This window comes from Thamnophis sirtalis, unplaced genomic scaffold (assembly GCF_051295495.1).
Source record: "Thamnophis sirtalis isolate CommonGarterSnake01/CBP01778 unplaced genomic scaffold, rThaSir2_p1.2 scaffold_14, whole genome shotgun sequence".
Taxonomy (NCBI): Eukaryota; Metazoa; Chordata; class Lepidosauria; order Squamata; family Natricidae; genus Thamnophis; species Thamnophis sirtalis.
The window spans coordinates 26,568,936-26,589,435 of record NW_028261394.1 but is presented as its reverse complement, the minus strand read 5'-3'; the positions used below and the strand labels follow the sequence as shown (position 1 = coordinate 26,589,435).

Genomic DNA, 20,500 nt, shown 5'->3' with positions numbered 1-20,500 from the left:
TGAATAACCATGAGCCTAAGTGCTGTTCGTTTGTCTTGGCAGAACTGGAAGCCGAGGAGTGGTACAAAACGCTGTCCGTTGAATGCCTGGGGGCACGGCTCAATGACATCAGCCTCGGCGAGCCAGATCTGCTGGCGCCCGGAGTTCAGTGTGAGCAAACAGGTAAGGCAGGTGTCCTTCCCTTGGTCAGTCCAAACCTGAGAATCCGGCCATATGCAATCTTTGCTTTTGTTGCAGGCCTTCAGGCCTTTTATCATCAGACTGCAATTTTCAACGTGCTGTCTAGAAGGGAAAGATTATATAAGGAGTGTAGCCATCCTGTTCATTGCATTTAATGTCATTTGCCTTAAAGTAAAACGAAACGTGAAGCTTGCTTTTATCCACTTAAATGTTTTATCAGGTGCCTGACCTCCCTCCCCTCCCTCCTGCCCACCTGCTTTTGAAGGCCATCCCTGGTGTGCTCCAGGAAGACCCTAGGTGGACATCATCCTAAAAGATGCATGTCTCCCCGTCTTGGAAAGAGGAAGAGGGAGTGGAAGGATGGATTTTGGAAATGATGGGGTTGTCTGAGATGACAAAATTGACTGCTCTGCTCGAAGACAATAACGAATAAATTGCTGGTGACTTGGAGGCCAATGTTAGAATTCTTACACGATAAGGAGAAAAATCAACTTTTGATTTTGGGATTTGAGAATTAAATCTGATTTAATTAGAAAATATTGGAGTTAGGGTTAAGGTCAGGCTTTTTCAAATATATGATTATTCATATTATGTGTTAGATTAAAATTGGGAAAAGAAAATAATATGATTATTGGGTTTTTTTTAGTGTTACTAATTAGTTCTTTATTAGTTCTTTATGCTAATTTAACTATTGATGTTCATTGAAACCAGAGACAGTATTATTTATCTTTGTACTGAAAAAAAAAAGTTTTTTATTTGCTCAGTGTATTTTGTTTTTGGTCACTTTTTAATCTGTCCTGTTAATCCCCCTTTTCCCTTTTGTGATAATTTGTATTTTAATGTTTGTTTATGAAATATAAAAAAGATACTTGTAAAAAAAGTAGAAAAGAGAAAGGGGGCAGAACCTACAAAGTGCTTTTTGAAAGGCTCAAGAAAAACAGTTGCTAGAAAAATGTTTGAAATTGTGCTGGGCAGTGAAGATCAACAAATCATGGCCACAGATCAAGACTCTACTCTACTCTACACCAGTGTTTCCCAACCTTGGCAACTTGAAGATGTCCGGACTTCAACTCCCAGAATTCCCCAGCCAGCGAATGCTGGCTGGGGAATTCTGGGAGTTGAAGTCCGGACATCTTCAGATTGCCAAGGTTGGGAAACACTGCTCTACACTATTCATTTGGACTTGAAGTGTGGGAAACAAAAGGGGGAGGATTTTGCTGTCGCTTAGATCAAGTGTTGGGTGGAAGATAGATTAAGGAGCCTTAGAAGTCCTGAGCTGTTTTTGCATCTCCTTCTGCAGACCGGTTCAACGTCTTCCTCCTGCCCTGCCCCAACTTGGACATCTATGGCGAATGCAAGTTGCAGATCACCCATGAAAACATTTACCTCTGGGATATGCACAATCCCCGGATCAAGCTCGTTTCCTGGCCTTTGTGTTCCCTACGCCGCTACGGACGAGATGCCACGCGGTTCACCTTTGAAGCTGGCCGGTATGTCTGCAGCTGGATTCTTTGGTCCAAAGTCTCCAGCCAGCTTTCATTCCTAAGGCAGGACTAGAACTCACCGTCTCCTGGTGGTTGCCCCAAAGTCACGCAGCTAGCTTTCATGCCTAAAGTGGGACTAGAACTCACCGTCTCCTGGTGGTTGCCCCAAAGTCACCCAGCTAGCTTTCATGCCTAAAGTGGGACTAGAACTCACCGTCTCCTGGTGGTTGCCCCAAGGTCACCCAGCTAGCTTTCATGCCTAAAGTGGGACTAGAACTCACCGTCTCCTGGTGGTTGCCCCAAAGTCACCCAGCCAGCTTTCATGCCTAAAGTGGGACTAGAACTCACCGTCTCCTGGTGGTTGCCCCAAAGTCACCCAGCTAGCTTTCATGCCTAAAGTGGGACTAGAACTCACCGTCTCCTGGTGGTTGCCCCAAAGTCACCCAGCCTGCTTTCATGCCTAAAGTGGGCTAGAACTCACCATCCCCTGGTGGTTGCCCCAAAGTCACCCAGCCTGCTTTCATGCCTAAAGTGGGACTAGAACTCACCGTCTCCTGGTGGTTGCCCCAAAGTCACCCAGCCAGCTTTCATGCCTAAAGTGGGACTAGAACTCGCCGTCTCCTGGTGGTTGCCCCAAAGTCACCCAGCTAGCTTTCATGCCTAAAGTGGGACTAGAACTCACCGTCTCCTGGTGGTTGCCCCAAAGTCACCCAGCCTGCTTTCATGCCTAAAGTGGGACTAGAACTCACCGTCTCCTGGTGGTTGCCCCAAAGTCACCCAGCTAGCTTTCATGCCTAAAGTGGGACTAGAACTCGCCGTCTCCTGGTGGTTGCCCCAAAGTCACCCAGCCTGCTTTCATGCCTAAAGTGGGACTAGAACTCACCGTCTCCTGGTGGTTGCCCCAAAGTCACCCAGCCTGCTTTCATGCCTAAAGTGGGACTAGAACTCGCCGTCTCCTGGTGGTTGCCCCAAAGTCACCCAGCTAGCTTTCATGCCTAAAGTGGGACTAGAACTCACCGTCTCCTGGTGGTTGCCCCAAAGTCACCCAGCCAGCTTTCATGCCTAAAGTGGGACTAGAACTCACCGTCTCCTGGTGGTTGCCCCAAAGTCACCCAGCTAGCTTTCATGCCTAAAGTGGGACTAGAACTCACCGTCTCCTGGTGGTTGCCCCAAAGTCACCCAGCCTGCTTTCATGCCTAAAGTGGGACTAGAACTCACCGTCTCCTGGTGGTTGCCCCAAAGTCACCCAGCCAGCTTTCATGCCTAAAGTGGGACTAGAACTCACCGTCTCCTGGTGGTTGCCCCAAAGTCACCCAGCTAGCTTTCATGCCTAAAGTGGGACTAGAACTCACCGTCTCCTGGTGGTTGCCCCAAAGTCACCCAGCCTGCTTTCATGCCTAAAGTGGGCTAGAACTCACCATCCCCTGGTGGTTGCCCCAAAGTCACCCAGCCTGCTTTCATGCCTAAAGTGGGACTAGAACTCACCGTCTCCTGGTGGTTGCCCCAAAGTCACCCAGCCAGCTTTCATGCCTAAAGTGGGACTAGAACTCGCCGTCTCCTGGTGGTTGCCCCAAAGTCACCCAGCTAGCTTTCATGCCTAAAGTGGGACTAGAACTCACCGTCTCCTGGTGGTTGCCCCAAAGTCACCCAGCCTGCTTTCATGCCTAAAGTGGGACTAGAACTCACCGTCTCCTGGTGGTTGCCCCAAAGTCACCCAGCTAGCTTTCATGCCTAAAGTGGGACTAGAACTCGCCGTCTCCTGGTGGTTGCCCCAAAGTCACCCAGCCTGCTTTCATGCCTAAAGTGGGACTAGAACTCACCGTCTCCTGGTGGTTGCCCCAAAGTCACCCAGCCAGCTTTCATGCCTAAAGTGGGACTAGAACTCGCCGTCTCCTGGTGGTTGCCCCAAAGTCACCCAGCCTGCTTTCATGCCTAAAGTGGGACTAGAACTCACCGTCTCCTGGTGGTTGCCCCAAAGTCACCCAGCCTGCTTTCATGCCTAAAGTGGGCTAGAACTCACCATCCCCTGGTGGTTGCCCCAAAGTCACCCAGCCTGCTTTCATGCCTAAAGTGGGACTAGAACTCACCGTCTCCTGGTGGTTGCCCCAAAGTCACCCAGCCAGCTTTCATGCCTAAAGTGGGACTAGAACTCACCGTCTCCTGGTGGTTGCCCCAAAGTCACCCAGCCAGCTTTCATGCCTAAAGTGGGACTAGAACTCACCGTCTCCTGGTAGTTACCCCAAAGTCACCCAGCCAGCTTTCATGCCTAAAGTGGGACTAGAACTCGCCGTCTCCTGTTGGTTGCCCCAAAGTCACCCAGCCAGCTTTCATGCCTAAAGTGGGACTAGAACTCACCGTCTCCTGGTGGTTGCCCCAAAGTCAGCAAGCTGAGGTGGACTTGAGCTCGCAGTCTCTTGCCTTCTAACCTGGTACCTTAACCACTAGGCCTAATTCTTCACAGTGGGTTGTAAAGCACGTTTTATTCTTTGCCCTCTTCATGCTCCCTACCGATATTCATGGACGGGATGCAACCCTGGATACAGCAGAAACCACTCTGGCCAGGATAGGTTGGTGGTGGTTACGGGCAACCTGCACTTGAGCGGAAAGTTAAATACGAAAACTTCCCGGTGTTACTCACTACACAAAATAGGGAACTGTTTGCTGTAATGTTCAGGCAGTCCTCAACTTACGACCACAATTGAGCCCAACATTTCTGTTGATAAGGGAAACATTTGTTGTGCATTTCCCCCATTTTATGACCTTTCTTGCGGCCGTTGTCAAGTGAATCACTGCAACTGATAAATTAGTCAAAACCGTCGTTAAGTGAATCTGGCTTCCCCATGGACTTTCTGTTTGTCAGAAAGTGGCAAAGGGGGACCACGTGACCCTGTGAGGCTGCAACCATCATAAACATGAGTCAACCACCCAGGGTCTAAATTTTGATCACGAGACCCATGAGGATGCTACCAATGGTTATCGGTGGGAAAAACTGGCCCCTAGGTCTCTATTTTTCAGTGCCGTGGTAAATTTGAATGGTTACTAGATGAAATTTTGTAACACTTGGTGGATTTTAAGGCTTTCAGTCTCTTCCATGGGAAGCCAGAAGTCTGTTTCCAGGACCTTCCGTCTTTCTCCATTTATAAGCTACCTGTCAGCGTTCCAAATATCATCCAGAATTAAATCAGAATCCAAGGCAGAGCTTTCCTCAAAGTTCCAATTTAATAAGAGAGACATGTTGGTATATCTGTAGGAAACCCGAATCTGAAAACTTCCTGGGTTTCCACCCAGTTGAAAGTTCATGATCTTGTCCCCACACCCACAAATCCATCACATGATCCAATCTTCCTCTGCCACGCTGGCATTTCCACCCATCCAGTTCCTGTCAGGTGCAGAGGTGCGGAGACAAAGGATGTCCTTGGGCTTCTAGAAAGGAATGTTTTATTTTGACAACAACACATTCTACAATTCTACTCCTTACTATTTCCCCTCCCAATTACCCTACTAATGAAACAGCATAGTAAAGAAAGAGAAAGAGTGTGGCAGGCCAAAGATCCTAAAAGGAATATGACTGCAGACCTGACACCACCCTTCTCAAAAAAAAAAATGCAAGTTGCTTTCAATCCCTATTTCTCAACCTTTGGCAACTTTAAGATGTGTGGATTTCAACTCCCAGGATCCTTGAAGTTGCAATCTGGGAGTTGAGGTCGACACATCCTAAAGCTACCAAGGTTAAGAAACACCAGTTTGGACTTCCCCTGTCTGCACCTATGAGGGAGCCCTCCAGCTAATTACCATCTACAAAGGCAAGAAATTGGATCTTCCCCTTTTATTCCAGACCTTCCCTGACTCACTGAGCCGGCCTTTTTGTACCATAATTAGAGGGTTTTTCCAGCGTCACCACACCCTGCTCTGAGGCAGCGGGACTCTGTTCTAACGATAAAGCTGTTTTGCTGGCAGAGAAAGCAAAGGAATAAACCCCCACCTCCCTGCCAGAGGCAAAAAAAAAAAAAAAAACCTCCAAGAAAAGGCAGGTTCCATTCAGTGGTGGGTTCCGGATCCCGTTGCAACCGGTATGGTGCAACGGGGCCTTGTGGCCACCACATGAAAGTGTGCAGTGTGTGAATGCGTCCTTACCTCCTGTGACGCTCCGCAATGCCTCCGCCACACTCCAGCTGCTCGGCGGAGCGTCGCGCAGGCGCTGTACACTTCGTGTGCATGCCCAGAAGTGCCGAAGAGCTCAAATGTAGGTAAGGACAGTGGGCGGGTGGGTGGGCCCTACAGAGCACCATACCGGAACGGTATACGGTGCTCCCAGCAGGCACCGGTATGCCCATACCGAGGCATACCGCCTGCAACCCACCACTGGTTCCATTTCTCTTCTCTTTTGCTCAGGTGGGAGGGTTTCAGATCTTGAAAGGACAAACCTGGGATCTGTTTAAAAGCTTAATTCTGTGCAGTGAAGAAGAATCAGTCCCCACTTTCTCAGTTAGAAGATGCATATTACCGTATTTTTGGAGTATAAGACGCTCCAAAGTATAAGACGCACCTAGCTTTTGGGCAGAAAAACAAGGGGAAAATATCTCCCTCTGCCTCCCAGCAATTTGCCTCCTTGCAACAAACAGCACAGACAATATACACTATTTGTGGTATTATATTTCAGACTATACTTGTACAGATGCTGTTAAAATTGATGTGCTTTCTGGAAGTATAGTTATTCTCTTACAATTTTTCTGTGCTTGCACAGAACCAAAAATCGAGATGGCAGCCTCATAGGAGAACCGGTTCAGGGGTGTGACAGGCCTGGGTCGCTGCTGGTTCCAGTGACCCAAGCCACCAAATCACTAACAGTATGATAGGAACTCACCTCTGGTTCAGGTGTGATCTAGTTGAGGGGTCTCCAACTTTGGCAACTTTAAGCCTTTAAGTTTTGCTGGCGGGGGAATTCTAGGAGTTGAAGTCCGCAAGGCTTCAAGTTGCCAAGGTTGGAAATCCCTGAACTAGTTCACACCCCCAATGATTGTGAATGCTGAGTTGAAGTTCAAGGCTTGCAGAGAGAATTAACACTCGTGCCAACTGGAGCAGGCAGTGAATACATGTGGAGTTGGAATGGACCCTACTGGCAAATCAAATTAAATCGAACTAAATAAATAAAATCAAGTAATAAACAGATGAGATAATATTCAACAATTGAGGGTGGATTGTCATTGGGGCAATCAAAGTCTGCCTAATTCTGCAGAAGGTATAACAACATTTGGCTACCTTCAGCCTAATCTGATAACAGCAATTGTACGTTAAAAAGTTTGCTATTTCTCAGGCATTTTATCAGGGGTGGTGTTCTGCAAGGGGAGCAGTTTTACTTAGCAACCTCTCCCCTCCATGACCAAGTTGTGGGTCCTAATTGTGGTCGCTAAACAAGGACTGCCTGTATCTTGTAGGTGCAAATAGTAGAGGCAAGATTTTATCTATGGGTGTGAAATCATCAAGAACATGTCCCAAAGATGCTTTTTTTTTCAGGGGGCAACTAGATTTTCTTGTTGTTTTTTCTTTGAAGAAAAGAAAAAAAGAAGAAAGTCCAGTTGTCTCCTGTGAAAAAAAAACCACTTTGGGACAACCTTGACCTGAATGACTGAGAATCTCTGCAGAAATCATGAACATGGCTTGGGAGATTCACCAAGTATCATTGTCAGCATGGTGCAGGGGTGGGTTTCAATTTTTTTTAGAACCTCTTCTGTAAGTGTGGCCTGCTTTGTGGGAGTGGCTTGCTGGCCATGTGACCGAGTGGGAGTGGCTTGGCAGTCATGTGACTGGGTGGGCGTGGCCAACTTGTAAAATATGGTGAAACTCACTTAACAACGCTCTTGCTTAGCAACCAAAATGTTGGCTCAGAAACTCTGGCATTGAAGTGTGCAAGTCTTAAAGCTGTCAAGTTACAAGACCCTTGCACCCCTAACCCTTTAGGAAAAAAACCCAGGGGTGTTCAAACTTGACAGCTATAAGACTTGTGGACTTCAACTCCCAGAATTCCTCCTCTCGCTCTTCATCTTGATGATGTGCGGACGGGCGGGGGGAGAGAGCTGGAACCGGTTCTAAACGGCACAGTAGATTTGTGGAACCTCTTCTATAGAAGAGGTTAGAACTGGAAGGAACCCACCCCTGGCGTGGCGCCTGACAAATGGAGAAGGCGCATATGAGCTGCACATAAGATCCCTGTATCCAAGAGGGGGAAGAACAGGTCCCTTTTGCTGCAATCTCCATCTTGATCTCTGGATATTTCTTGTTGCTTAGCAGGATGTGTGATGCGGGGGAAGGGCTGTACACCTTCCAGACCCAGGAGGGCGAGGAGATCTATCAGAGAGTGCACAGTGCCACCTTAGCCATTGCCGAACAGCACAAGCGAGTCCTGATGGAGATGGAGAAGAACGTGAGAGTGAGTGTCCATTTCTGCTGGTGGAGGAGAAGGCAGACATTTTTCGAGGCATCTTCCAAACCAGGAGTCTCCAACCTTGGCAACTTGAAGCCTGGGGGACTTCAACTCCCAGAATTCACAAGTCCACAAGTCTTATAGTTCCCACTTTTGGACTATGCTGGCTGTGGAATTCTGGGAGTTGAAGTCCCCCAGGCTTCAAGTTGCCAAGGTTGGAGACCCCTGTTCCAAATGTCTTGGGATCAATTAATGATGTTAGACCAATTTCTTGAGTTTCTCAAACTTGGGAACTTTAAACTATGCGGACTTCATCTCCTTAGCAGCTTTAAACTATGTAGGATTCAATTCCCAGAATTCCCCAGCCAGCAATTCTGGGAGCTGAAGTCTACCAGCTTAAGAAACGTTGAATTTCCTCTGGTCCCTGCTGGCTTTGGGAAGACGGCAAGTGGTAGAAGGTTTGTTCTTTAGGGATGGGAAATCACCGTCTGGAAATCACCCATCACTCGCAAAACTGAGCTGTATAAATCCAGCCTATGGTTCACAAGAGAAATGGGAAAGAGGGGAGAGAAATGGGAAAAAGAGGAGAGAAATGGGAAAGAGAGGAGAGAAGTGGGAAAGAGAGGAGAGGGGTGAGGGTCTGAGCTGGTAGGAAGTTGATTCTTGAGACCTCACGCAAAAAGAACACAATTCAAAGCACACTGACAATGTGTGAGCCATGTTGGCGCAGTGGTTAGAGTCCAAGTATTGCAGGCTACTTCTGCTGATCACCAGCTGCCAGCAGTTTGGCAGATCGAATCTCACCAGGCTCAAGGTTGGCCCAGCCTTCCAATGTGGGTAAAATGAGGAACCAGATTGTTGGGGAAAGAAGCTGACTCTGTAAACTGCTCAGAGAGGGCTAGAAAGCACTATGAAGCTGTATGTAAGTCTAAGTGCTATTGCTATTCCTATTAATAATGTGGCCTCTTTATGGCAGACCAACAGAGATAAATAAGACTCCTTCAAGGGAACTCTGAAATATTTTAACATGGATTCTTTGCCTCATTGTATGGAGCCCTTTTGTTGAGTGCCACCATCTGCAGATTCATTCATTCATTCATTCATTCATTCATTCATTCATTCAATCAATCAATCAATTTCTACGGCCTCCTATCTCAGTCAATGACTCAGGGCAACTTACAACTCAGAAAATATATTCCAATAAGAACAATAAAACTAGTAAAAAAAACAACCTTAAAACAGTTCAGATTTTGGAAGCTCACCTCCTGCTCTTTCTACTTTTCCAGTTGTTGAACAAGGGGACAGAGCATTATTCCTATCCCTGCACACCTACCACCATGTTGCCACGCAGTGCTTACTGGCATCACATCACCGGCTCACAGAACATCGCCGAGTCTTCCAGCTATGGGGGTGAGTGCGCATCTCGTTCCATTCAACAGGGATAGTTTCACGATCACGTGATGTGATGGTAACACTTTCTACTGCACTAGTGAGACCACATTTGGAGTATTGCATTCAGTTCTGGTCACCATGATACAAAAGAGATGTTGCGGGCCTACAGAAAGAGTGCAGAGAAGATCAACAAACATGATTAGGGTCCTGAAGACTAAAACGTATGAAGAACCGTTGCAGGAATTAGGTTTGTCTAGTCTAGTGAAAAGAAGGACTAGGCCTGACATGATAGTAGGATTCCAGTATTTGAGGGGCTGCCACAAAGAAGAGGGAGTCAAGCTATTCCAAAGCACCTGAAGGCAAGACAGGGAATAATGGATGGAAACTAACCAAGGAGAGAAACTAACTTAGAACTAAGGAGAAACTTCCAACAGTGAGGACAATGAACCAGTGGAACGGTTTGCTTTCAGAAGTTGTGGGTACCCCATCACTGAAGGTTTTCAAGAAGAGGCTGGGCAGCCATAGGTCTGAAAAAATATAGGGTCTCCTGCTTGTATAGGATGTTGGACTACAAGATCTCCGAGGTCCCTTCCAATGCTGGTGTTCTGTTCTTTGACCGCTCTTGCATCCTTCTTGAACGTGAAAAGCTTTTTCTGGATTGTACACTGCTAAATATAAACAACCTGACAGAACAGCTCTAATTTAAGGCAACATTGAGATGATATTCCGAAGTCAATCATTCTGCATGCTGTGTTCCATTCGCATATTAATGGACAGGGGCTCAGTCCAAATAGAGTTAGGCACTTTTAAACTTTTAAATTGATTTCCGGAGAGCATCTTTCCATTTGGTCTCTGGAGCTAAGAAGGCAAAGTTCCATTTTGTCTGGATCCTGTCCAGTGAATTCATTTATTTGAAAAGCTCCTTCATTCAGAGCTGTTCTCTATCTTGGTGATCGATTCCTCTAATGCAGAGATCTTCAAACTTGGCAACTTTAAGACTTGTCCTTCCGAGATCGGTAAAATGAGGACCCAAATTGTTGGGGCAAATAGGCTGACTCTGTAAATCATATAAGAGAGCTGTAAAAGGAGGGTGAAGTGGTATATAAGTCTAAGTACTATTGCTATGGCCCTTCCTCCCTCCCTCCCTCCCTCCCTGTTAGAATGCAATATCGCAGGCTAACTCTGCCCACTGCCAGGAGTTCGATTCAGCTTGATTCAGCTCAAGGTTGACTCCACCTTCCATCCTTCTGAGGTGGTTAAAATGAGGACCCAAATTGTTGGGGGCAATGGGATGAATCTGTAAACCGCTTGGAGAGGGTTGTAAAAGCACTGTGAAGCGGTATATAAGTAAGTGCTATTACTATTGCTGTTAACCTCTCCAGGAGCTTCTTTCAAGTCTCCAATCTCACTTCCATTTCTGAGGTGAATTGAATTGGTGGTGTCCCATCTTCAACTTGAGTAGGAATAATCCTACCTAGCTTTCCAATCCAGGCAAAACTGACCAGGTGCCTACTGAGACCTAATATAAAGGCCTATTTTATTTCTCCTTAAAAAAGTTCTGAAATGGAGGATATATTCTTATGCATATTTAGATCTGAAAGAGAGAGGTTTGCCTAGAAACCTCCAAGAATTTCATGGTGCTTCATTAACCTCACTGCCCTAGTTAAACCTGCCTTTTAACCTTTAAACCTGGTTCTAGTCCAGGGATCAACAACCTTAAACTCTCAAAGAGCCACAAAGGTCCTAACTGGAAGCCCCCCATTCAGTTCTGGAGCCGACCGGAAGTCCGGTTCCCACACCATAGAGTCTCCTCCTAGCACGACGTCCTTTTTCCTCTACCTGTCCTAACCGAAAGCCCTATCAATTGTGGAGCTGACTGGCAACAGGCAGATGCAGCAGAGGGATAAAAGAGCCACATGCAGCTCCAGAGCCGCAGGTTGCTGACCCCTGTTCTAGTCAAACCTGTCCGTTAATCTTTGAACCTGAACCGGTCACCACAAATATGTCAAAGCAGTCAAAACAGGAGGAAGATCTGGAGAACTGAGTCCTTTCTGCTTGTTGATCTCTGTTTGCTGCAGGCATTGAAAGGTGATCTTCCAAAGACTTAAAACCGTTTGTAAAGCAAAAACTGCAAGTTTCTGCTTCTGACAAGGAAACCAGTACAGTATTGGAAGTCCATAGTCCAGCAACCAGCTGGCCAGAATTGGAGTGAGGAACCAAAATGTTCACTAACATCTTTTAAGCAGTGATCTGGTGCAAACCGAAGCCTTCGGTCCGTGATAGTGAACCTGTGGCACACGTGCCCAAAGTGGCATGCGAAGCCATGTCGCACAGCACGCACAGCCCTGCCTGTTTGTCTTCCGGGTTTCTGGCACACATGCACATGTGACGATCAGCTGTCCTTTGCATGCACAGCAGTGCCAAAAACAGTGTGCGCAGCTGATTGTTGGGTGCACATGTGCACCAGAACCCGGACGCCTGGCTTTTCCGAAGCACGATCCCTTCACGTGCGTGGCCGTGTCGAAAATCAGCCTGCGCATGTGCGCCAGCCAGCTGATGTCAGGCATGCATATGCGCTAGAACCCAGAAGTTTGGCTTTTCCAGAGCGCGGCCCTGATGAGCAGGCGACATTTCCACAGGATCTTTTTGGCCCTCGGTGCCAAGAAGGTTCACCATCACTGGCTTAAGTGCTCTACCCAGAATGATTCCATCCAGGATCAGCTCCAATTCTGAGACAGAAGTGGACAATCCATTTTATGTGAAGAAATGGGATTACCCCTTGGAGATTTCACGACAGGGGTGAGGCTGAAGCAACAGGCACTGCATTGCTTCAGATAATTCTTCTCAAGACCCGAATAGCAAGGAACATTGGAAATCCTCTTGAAGGGGAGAGAGGTAACTGTTAGGTAAGCTCCCCGTTGGGAGAATGAGTACGTTCAGCAAAGCATTGTGAGAGTTGTGTTGGAGAACACACAAACCAGCATACAGAGACACTGCAGTTTAAATAGGTTTTTTTACTTTAATGGAAAAAGAGGTATCAGAGTCCATCAAACAGTCCAAGTCATACACGGATAAGACAGTCAGTCATCAATGTCTTTCAGTTAAGGGATAATCCAAATAACATAGCCCAGTATCATATAATAAGTTCGGTATTCAAAGTTTGCTAGCAGGTGCAAAACTTACAATAGCTCACGGCACTTTCTAACAACCAGTTTCCAAAACACTCAGATCAGATCAGCCCAGCATCTAACGAACAGAGAGACAGAGAATCAGAGAGAGAGAGACAGAGAGACAGAGAGAGAGAGAGAGAGAGAGAGAGAGAGCGCTAACAGTCATTCTGGCTCCCTCTTATGGCCGATTGAGGAAAACAGCAACCAATCACATTTTACAGTATGATTTAAAGAAACAGGTACAACATTGTTACATGATTTATATATTGCCAACCCAACCGTTAGAATTATATTCCTAACAGTAGCCGTGCGTTTGTTAACTCTGAAAAAGAAAAATTAACAGAAGAGGAAAAATGCCAGGATACTTTTGAGTTGAGTATCCAATCTTGTTGATGTGGTCCTCCTCGGTATTTATTTCCTACGCAGTTAGCATCTTCTTGCTGGATGTTTTTTCTGTTTCTCCACCAACTGTGGGGTTATTTGGCATTCTAAACGGGCCCAATCCGCCTTTCGTTTCAGAACTCAAATAAAGTCATTCAAATGCCGGAACTGCTAATGTGGCCAAAGAGCTGCTTTTAAGCCAGATGTCATGAACACAGGGAGTTCTTTTAGGTTCTTCTATTCCAGTGTTTCTCAACCTTGGTGACTTTAAGTCCTGTGGACTTCAACTCCCAGAATTCCCCAGCCAGCTGTGCTGGCTGGGGGATTCTCGGAGTTGAAGTCCACAGGACTTAAAGTCGCCAGGGTTGAGAAACACTGTTCTATTCCATTCCATTCCATTACATGCCACTCCATTCCACTCTGTTTTATGCTATGCTATTCTGTTCTCTTCTTTCTGCATCTCAGCTCTCTACTTTTGCATCATTGGGCCTTTGTGCTCCTGGAGGCTCAGCGACGTTAGAACTCTGCTCACCCCTACATTCCTCAAGAATTATTTGTCCCGTTCCCTTGTTAGAGATAGACTGGTGCACTGGTGGGTTGCTAACTGGTTTACTACCAGTTCGCTCATGCTCTTTTGCACAACTCTTCTGCGCATGCTCAGAAGTGTCCGGGCGGGTGAGTGGAGCCTCCTGCCGCCGTCACTGCTGGTTCGGCTGAACCAGGCTGAACCGGCAGCAACCCACCTCTGGACTGCTGTTCCCTGGAGTTCTTGATTCCTCTGCAGAGGGCAGTTTATCCCTAGGACTCCCATTTCCTCTCTTCCAATATTGACAGAGTGGGATAAATCTGCTTGCAAAAGGAGACCCACCTGTGGCATCCTTGCCCTGCCTTCAAGAGGATTGCTGAAATCTGTTCAATGATTTGTCTATTCCAGCATTCACTTTCCAAAAACAGATAGGCAGGGGGATTCTGGGAAGCGTCTAAACAGCATTTGGAGCAGAGGTGGTATTCAGCCGGTTCGCACTGGTTCGCTCAAACTGGTAGCGGAAATCGCAGGTGGGCCAGGCCACCCACCCTGGCTGTATGCCATCCCATTTAGGCACTTTTTAAAAAGTCAAAGCGCATGCACGGAAGGCTGAGCCCGTGCATGGATGCGCGCGCACGTCTTGGGGGCAAGACTCTGACTCTGTAAACCTCTTTGAGAGGGCTGCAAAGCACTGTGAAGTGGTATATAAGTCTAAGGGCTATTGCTATTGCTACTCTATTCGCTCAGTGACAGGTGTATAATTTCTAGGTGCCTCTGATAACGACAGAACTCGGGCCTTGAACCAGACAAAATCTCTCTTTCTGCCCACAGGTGACACCTACCCTGGTCCCCAGGCCAGCTCAGAAACTGACCTCTTGAACCGCCTAATCTTATTGAAGCCAAACTCTGCCAAGAGTGGGAAAAGTGACGGCAAAGACCCCACCTCGGCTACCCAGTGAGGCCGCTCAATGCCGAGCGAGGAAAACTGTCAGGGGGCCAACTCAGGCCAAGGGACCGAGGGCTTTTCACCTGCTCCTGCCCTTCCATGAAAGGCCCGGGGGTCACATTTTGCCGCAGGGAAACAGAGCGAGCTTTGGTCCCAGGTGGCTCAAACACGAACTTTCTAGATCCAGGAGCTGTGGACGGTCCAGCCAACGAGCCCGGCTTGGCCCAGGATGTCAGCTGGCATCCAGATCTTCTGAAACGGACGAGCTATATATTATTACAACTATTTTCAATATATCGTATTGTTTATGCATATCCTATATATCCAGAGAGACCCCCCCGTCTCACCTGAATGCACATCTCTTGGCCAACAAAGCCAGGATTTTAGATGGTCGTAAGGAGGGTTCGGCCTCAGGGGCGAGGGAGGGGGGTGTCTTCCTTTCTCACATGGGGGAAACAGCACCTTGGACAGGGCCAGGATGAAGTCTTCCCATGTTTCTTGGGAGCCAAAGGATGGACACCGAGGGGTTGTGGGGCTGGAAGAGGGGCTGGCTTTCAGAAACAGCCTCATTGCTCAGCCGATCCACGCTGCAGTCCTCAACCAGGTCTTTGGAGGCCCCCAATAAACTTGCCTTTGATGCAGCAACCCTGCAGGGGAAAGCAGGGCAACAAAAGATACCCTGGGGGACCTTTGCCATGCCTTGGCCTGCCCTCCTTGGAAACGCAGCTTGATCAGCAATGCTTCCTCACAGACCCTTCCCCCCCCCCCCCCCCCCCGGAGAAGCCAGCCTCCTCTCCAGCAACGGTAGCACAACTTTCCTTCTGGCTGTGCTCTCTCCGCCGGGCTGCCAGCTCAGGACAAGAGGGGTGGGGGTGGGGTGGGGCTTGAGGCCTTGGTTCTGTTTGCTGTGCCCAATTGCTGCTCTCCTCTGGGCTATTGGGGGGGGGAATCGTGAGCTGCAAGGGATGGGCAGGATGACCCCCCCCTTTCGAACACAGTTGCTCTATTCGAGGTCTGTTCACATAAGGCGCAGACCCTGGCCGCTCCGGAAGGAGGGGATATGGACTGGGTTTTGCTGAAAGGCTCCTTCGATTTGGGCTTAGCGTGTAGCATGAACCCAGCCACCATGGTTTGCCAAGCGGGGTTTATAGCTTAGCAGGTACCCTCAGTCCCATGTGGCTTAACTCAACCAACTGTGGTTCGTGTCAACCATTGCCTCAGCACAATGTAGAAGCCGATGGTTGCGAAAGGGGAAGCAGCTAGCGTTGGCCTCCTTGAGTAGGGTTTGAGTAGGGGGTTGTTAGAAGATTTCTTCTTACATTCCAGTCGGAAAGTTTTGCCTCTCCTCAAGCCTATCTCCTACCTCTATCCCCCTCCCCCAACAAACCCACCCCAAGGCCTGGCCAAGCTTCCAGCAGGGGCCCATGCTGATCACTCCCTCCTTTCTCTGTCCTCAAGGCCAAACAAGCTGCGGGCCCACCGGTCAGCCCCAACCTTCTTTGGATTGGCAGGAGAATATCAATTGCTTGCTTCCAGAAGGCCCTCTACTCCAATTCCCGCCTTCTTCTTCTTCTCTTCTTGCACAGCCGAAAAGGTTGATCCACTTTGAGCCTGTCGCCTTGACCACGGCTTGGCCTTCAGGCAGAAGAAGCACAGTGGAGGAAGGGTCTTTCAATGCTTGGAAGGACTCTGTTGAAGGAGCTCTCTACTGTCCTTCTTGAAAAGGCTCTCCTGAGGACACAGCCCCATCTTCTCCCCACATCCCATCCCGGTACAGTTAGCCAAGGCAGTCTTCTCCAAGCTGGTGCCCTCTGGAGGTACCACTCCAAATCTCATAACCGCTAGCCCGTACTGCCAAAGGATGATGCGATCCGACACCCCCGCGTAGATTTGGAGGCCACCGGCTTGGGAAGGGGGCCAACTTGGTGAAATGCTTCCACGGAGCACCTGGGTTTCCTATGCCGAAACTTTTTTTAACAGAAGCAATTGGTTTTCTAGTTTTACTATTTATTGAATAACTTTTAGAAGGGCTATCTTTTTATAGTCGTACAATCGGTAGTGTTGTTTTTTGTGTTTTTTCCTTTGTTCCTTTCTCCCTTCCCCCTCCTCTCAATAATGCTGGAGATATCTGCCCTCTCTTGTGCTCCGTATGTGTAAATAACCATGTTTTGGATCCTGTGTGTAAGTGAGAGAAGGGAGACGTTTCTAAACCAGGAGAGAGAAAACGGTGGAAATGAACGGAGGAGACCAGCCGATGTTCTAGCTCAGCTCCAAGTCCAGTTGGAAGTTATTTTAACGCCAATGTATTGGGAGGGGAAGGGAGGGAAAAGAGACGACGGACTGCGGGATTCAAGAGCTGCAGCGAAAGCACCCAAATGTTTTGTAACTGATGATTTTTTTCCCAGATTTCCTTTGCTCTTCTTCTTCTTCTTCCCAAGGCCATCTGCAAAAACAAAAACACAATTCTGAGCCTGAGATTAAATTAGCCACAGCCTCACCACTGCTTCAGAGTTGCCTCCTACAATTTCTTTCGTGAAGCGGGGAGGGCGTGGCAAGATCTCGAAACCCAGCAGAATTGTGGAGGCACATTTGGGGCCTGGAGGTGGGCGGGGATTGTCTTTGCAATGCTTCTGGTTTCCAATGCTTTCTGCTCTGATGTGAAAATGGATAAGGCGGAAGCCATTTCTCAACCTCAGCAAATGTTAAGGGGTGTGGACCAGTGGTGGATTGCTGCCGTACCAGTACGCCTGTACCGGTAGAGGCCTGGAGCAGCTCAGAGTGTTCCAGTACGGTGGCTCGTTTGGCCCACCCACCTGCACTCTATAGCTGTATTTTATGCCAAAAGGCACACAGCGTGTGGATCCTGCATGCACCCTGACAAACAGCTGGGTATCACGGGGGCGGTGGATTGCGCATGCTTGTACAGCGCACATCAGGCCCATGCACAGCACACGTCAGGTGCATGCATGGACAGACCACTATCAGCATACCGGTAGCGATGGTAAGAGCAACCCACCACTGGTGTGGACTTCAACTCCCAGAATTCCCCAGCCAGCATGGGGTTGACCAATCTACACATCTGAAAGCTGTTAAGATTGAGAAATACTGGACTAGCAAGGGAGGGGGAACAAATGGCCATCCAGATATTGTCAAGTTACATATCACAGCATCCATCCTGTCAGGTCTCAAGAACCACACATGGTGTTACTTAAAAGTAACTTCCTTTATTGTTCCTCGCCTATAGACAGAATCTTGCCAGAATAGAGCAACTATTGGCAGAATTGCAGATCTACTCTGGGAAAAGCTAGGGAGGAGTTATTTTAACCTTCTTCTTCCTAAGCTAACTATCTAAACTTCACTGCCCCTTTTCCCTCTAGATAGCAACCCCCTCTCCTGGGAATCCAGACCACATTCCACCACAGTGCCCCACTGGCCATTCCATCAAGTCTATGGAGACTTAATGTCTCTTGGTTTTCCTCCATTGAAGAGGGATGGCCACAGTTCTAGACAACCTCTGATGATGGGGAAGATCACCCTCCAGTGCCTACTTTACACCCAGTGAGAAAGGCAAGGCACCTAATCCAGATTAGCAATTTGTTCGTACTAAAAGAGAAGTCATTTCCCCAGCCAGATAATGCTAAATGTGCAATACAGCATTACGTTGGCATGAAGGGTGAAACAGCATCTGCTTAAAGAAAAAATAAGGTAGACAAAGCTGAGCAGGTGTTATTTGAGGCACAGGTGGGCTTTGCCAAAAACAATGTTTTGGTTGCTTTTGGTGTGTGTGTGTGTGTTTTTAGTAGAATTGCTCAATCAAATAAACAGTCGTCATGATATGGTGGCACAGCGGTTAGAATGCAGCATTGCAGGCTAATTCTGCTGGCTGCCAAGGATTCAATCCTGACTGAAGGTTTCCAGTCTCAGCTTTCCATCCTTCCAAGGTCAGTAAAATGAGGACCCAGATTATTGGGGTCAATACGCTGACGCTGTAAACCATTTAGAGAGGACTGTAAAGCCCTGTGAAGTCTAAGTGAAATTGCTATTGCTATTATGGCTATTCCCATCTGACCATTTCTTGATCTAAATAGTAAGCTGCTGAAACTTTAGAAAGAGTACAGAGGAGAACAACAAAGATGATTAGGGGGCTGGAGGCTAAAACATAGAAAGAGTAGTTACAGGAATTGGGTTTGTCTTGTCTAGTGAAAAGGACTAGGGGAGACATGAGAATAGTCTTCCAGGAGCTGCCACAAAGAAGAGGGAGTTAATTTATTTTCCAAAGCACCTGAAGGCAAGAGAGGAAATAATGGATGGAAACTAATTAATGAGAGAAGCAACCTAGAACTAAGGAGAAATTTCCTGGCAGTGAGAATAATTAACAACTTGCCTCCAGAAGCTGTGAATGCTCCAACGCGCGAGGTTTCTAAGAGACTGGACAGGCACTTGTCTAGAATGGTATAAGGTTTCTTGCCTGAGCAGGGGTTGGATTAGAAGGTTCCACCACAAAACCGCGTTCGACTAAAGGGCGCTCGACGAAACCGCGTAGCTGACGTCATCACAGCGCAACAACAGCGTGGAGAAAAAAGCACGCTGTAAACGCTAAACCTAAAATTAACACCTAAACCTAAACCTAACCCCCCTAAACCTAATCCTAACCCTTAACCTAACACTAAACCTAACCCTAAACCTAACCCTTAACCTAACACTAAACCTAATCCTAACCCTTAACCTTAACCTAACACTAAACCTAACTCTAAACTTAACCCTTACCTTAACTTGAATCGGCTTGCTTTCAAAGCGCTATTTAAAGCGCCCTTCTTTCTCCACGCTTGCTGTTGTTGCCCTGCTGATGACGTCAGCGACGCAGTTTAATCGGGTGCGCTTTAGTCGAGCGCGGTTTTGTCGTGCCACGGGATTAGAAAACCTCCAAGGTCCCTTCCAACTCTGTTATTCTGTTCTGTACAGACTAAAAACTCAACCAGTCAAAACAAAAACTCACAAAATGACTCTCCATTTATGAAACAGGTGAAGGAATTTGGAAAATCTATTTTTGAAGTTAGCCAACAATGTTGCTAGTACAGCAACTCAAAACATCCCCCAAAGTAAAATGAGCCATAAATCATCCTATTAAAACTAGCATATTTACCTTTATCCACTTAATATTGTAGGGTTGAATTCTTCATGTAAAAAACAATCACCTTAAGGCCCAAACAACCTTTTGAATAATTATGGCCAGCGACATTTTTTATCTGTTCCAAAATTCTTCACCATGTAAGTAAACGGAGGCTTATTTGAATTACAGACCAGAACCAGAAATCCTTGGCAATTTTTAAACAGTCTTGGGGCTCTTTTATCCTAGATCAAATATATTCAGTAAAAAGGGCAGAAACACAGAGCTGGATTTATGAAGTACTTATTGAGAAATCCTATTTTGGTCGATAGGATTCATTCTGGAGTAAGCTTAATTAATGAAACTCAAATACTTTGGCTACCAAATGAGAAGGAAGGAAGGACTCACTGGAGAAGAGCCTAATGCTGGGAAAGATTGAGGGCAAAAGAAGAAGGGGACGACAGAGAAGGAGGTGGCTGGATGGAGTCACCGAAGCAGCTGGCGTGAGCTTAAATGGACTCCAGAGGATGGTAGAGGACAGGAAGGCCTGGAGGAACTTTGTCTATGGGGTCACGATGGGTCGGACACGACTTCACAACAACAAAACAAGCTTAATTACGTTCCAAATCTAATGGACAGAAGCCCAGAAATAATTGCAAGGATTTTTCTAGAGAGATATGCCGGGTTCAAAGATTGATCAACCTTCCCATATTCCCATGGAAGATTCTTCCATATTCAGAATTATTATTTAACATTTTCAGCTTGTGTCCCACAAAAACCTCTCCCAATATTTAAAGACTTGGTCTGAACTGTAACCGTTTTGTAATGAAAGATTCTGTTGCAAACTGAGATCCAACATTCAAGAAACACGGGAATTCAATTAAAAAGTGATC

General features: G+C 47.2%; 1 protein-coding gene across 3 annotated transcripts in view; it reads left to right on the top strand.

The window, feature by feature from the left end:
* DOK4 (docking protein 4) overlaps positions 1–15,358 on the top strand; it is a 70,354-nt gene extending 54,996 nt beyond the window's left edge. For 2 of the 3 annotated variants that reach the window (XM_087728583.1, XM_087728584.1), the window contains exons 5-9: positions 43–162; positions 1,481–1,670; positions 7,950–8,091; positions 9,372–9,495; positions 14,386–15,358. In XM_087728583.1, coding sequence (XP_087584709.1) covers positions 43–162; positions 1,481–1,670; positions 7,950–8,091; positions 9,372–9,495; positions 14,386–14,513 — 704 coding nt within the window. In that variant the 3' untranslated portion in view covers positions 14,514–15,358. The remainder of the gene's footprint in view (positions 1–42; positions 163–1,480; positions 1,671–7,949; positions 8,092–9,371; positions 9,496–14,385) is intronic. The other variant, XM_087728585.1, reaches the window with a different exon arrangement.
* The last annotated feature ends 5,142 nt before the right edge of the window (positions 15,359–20,500 follow it).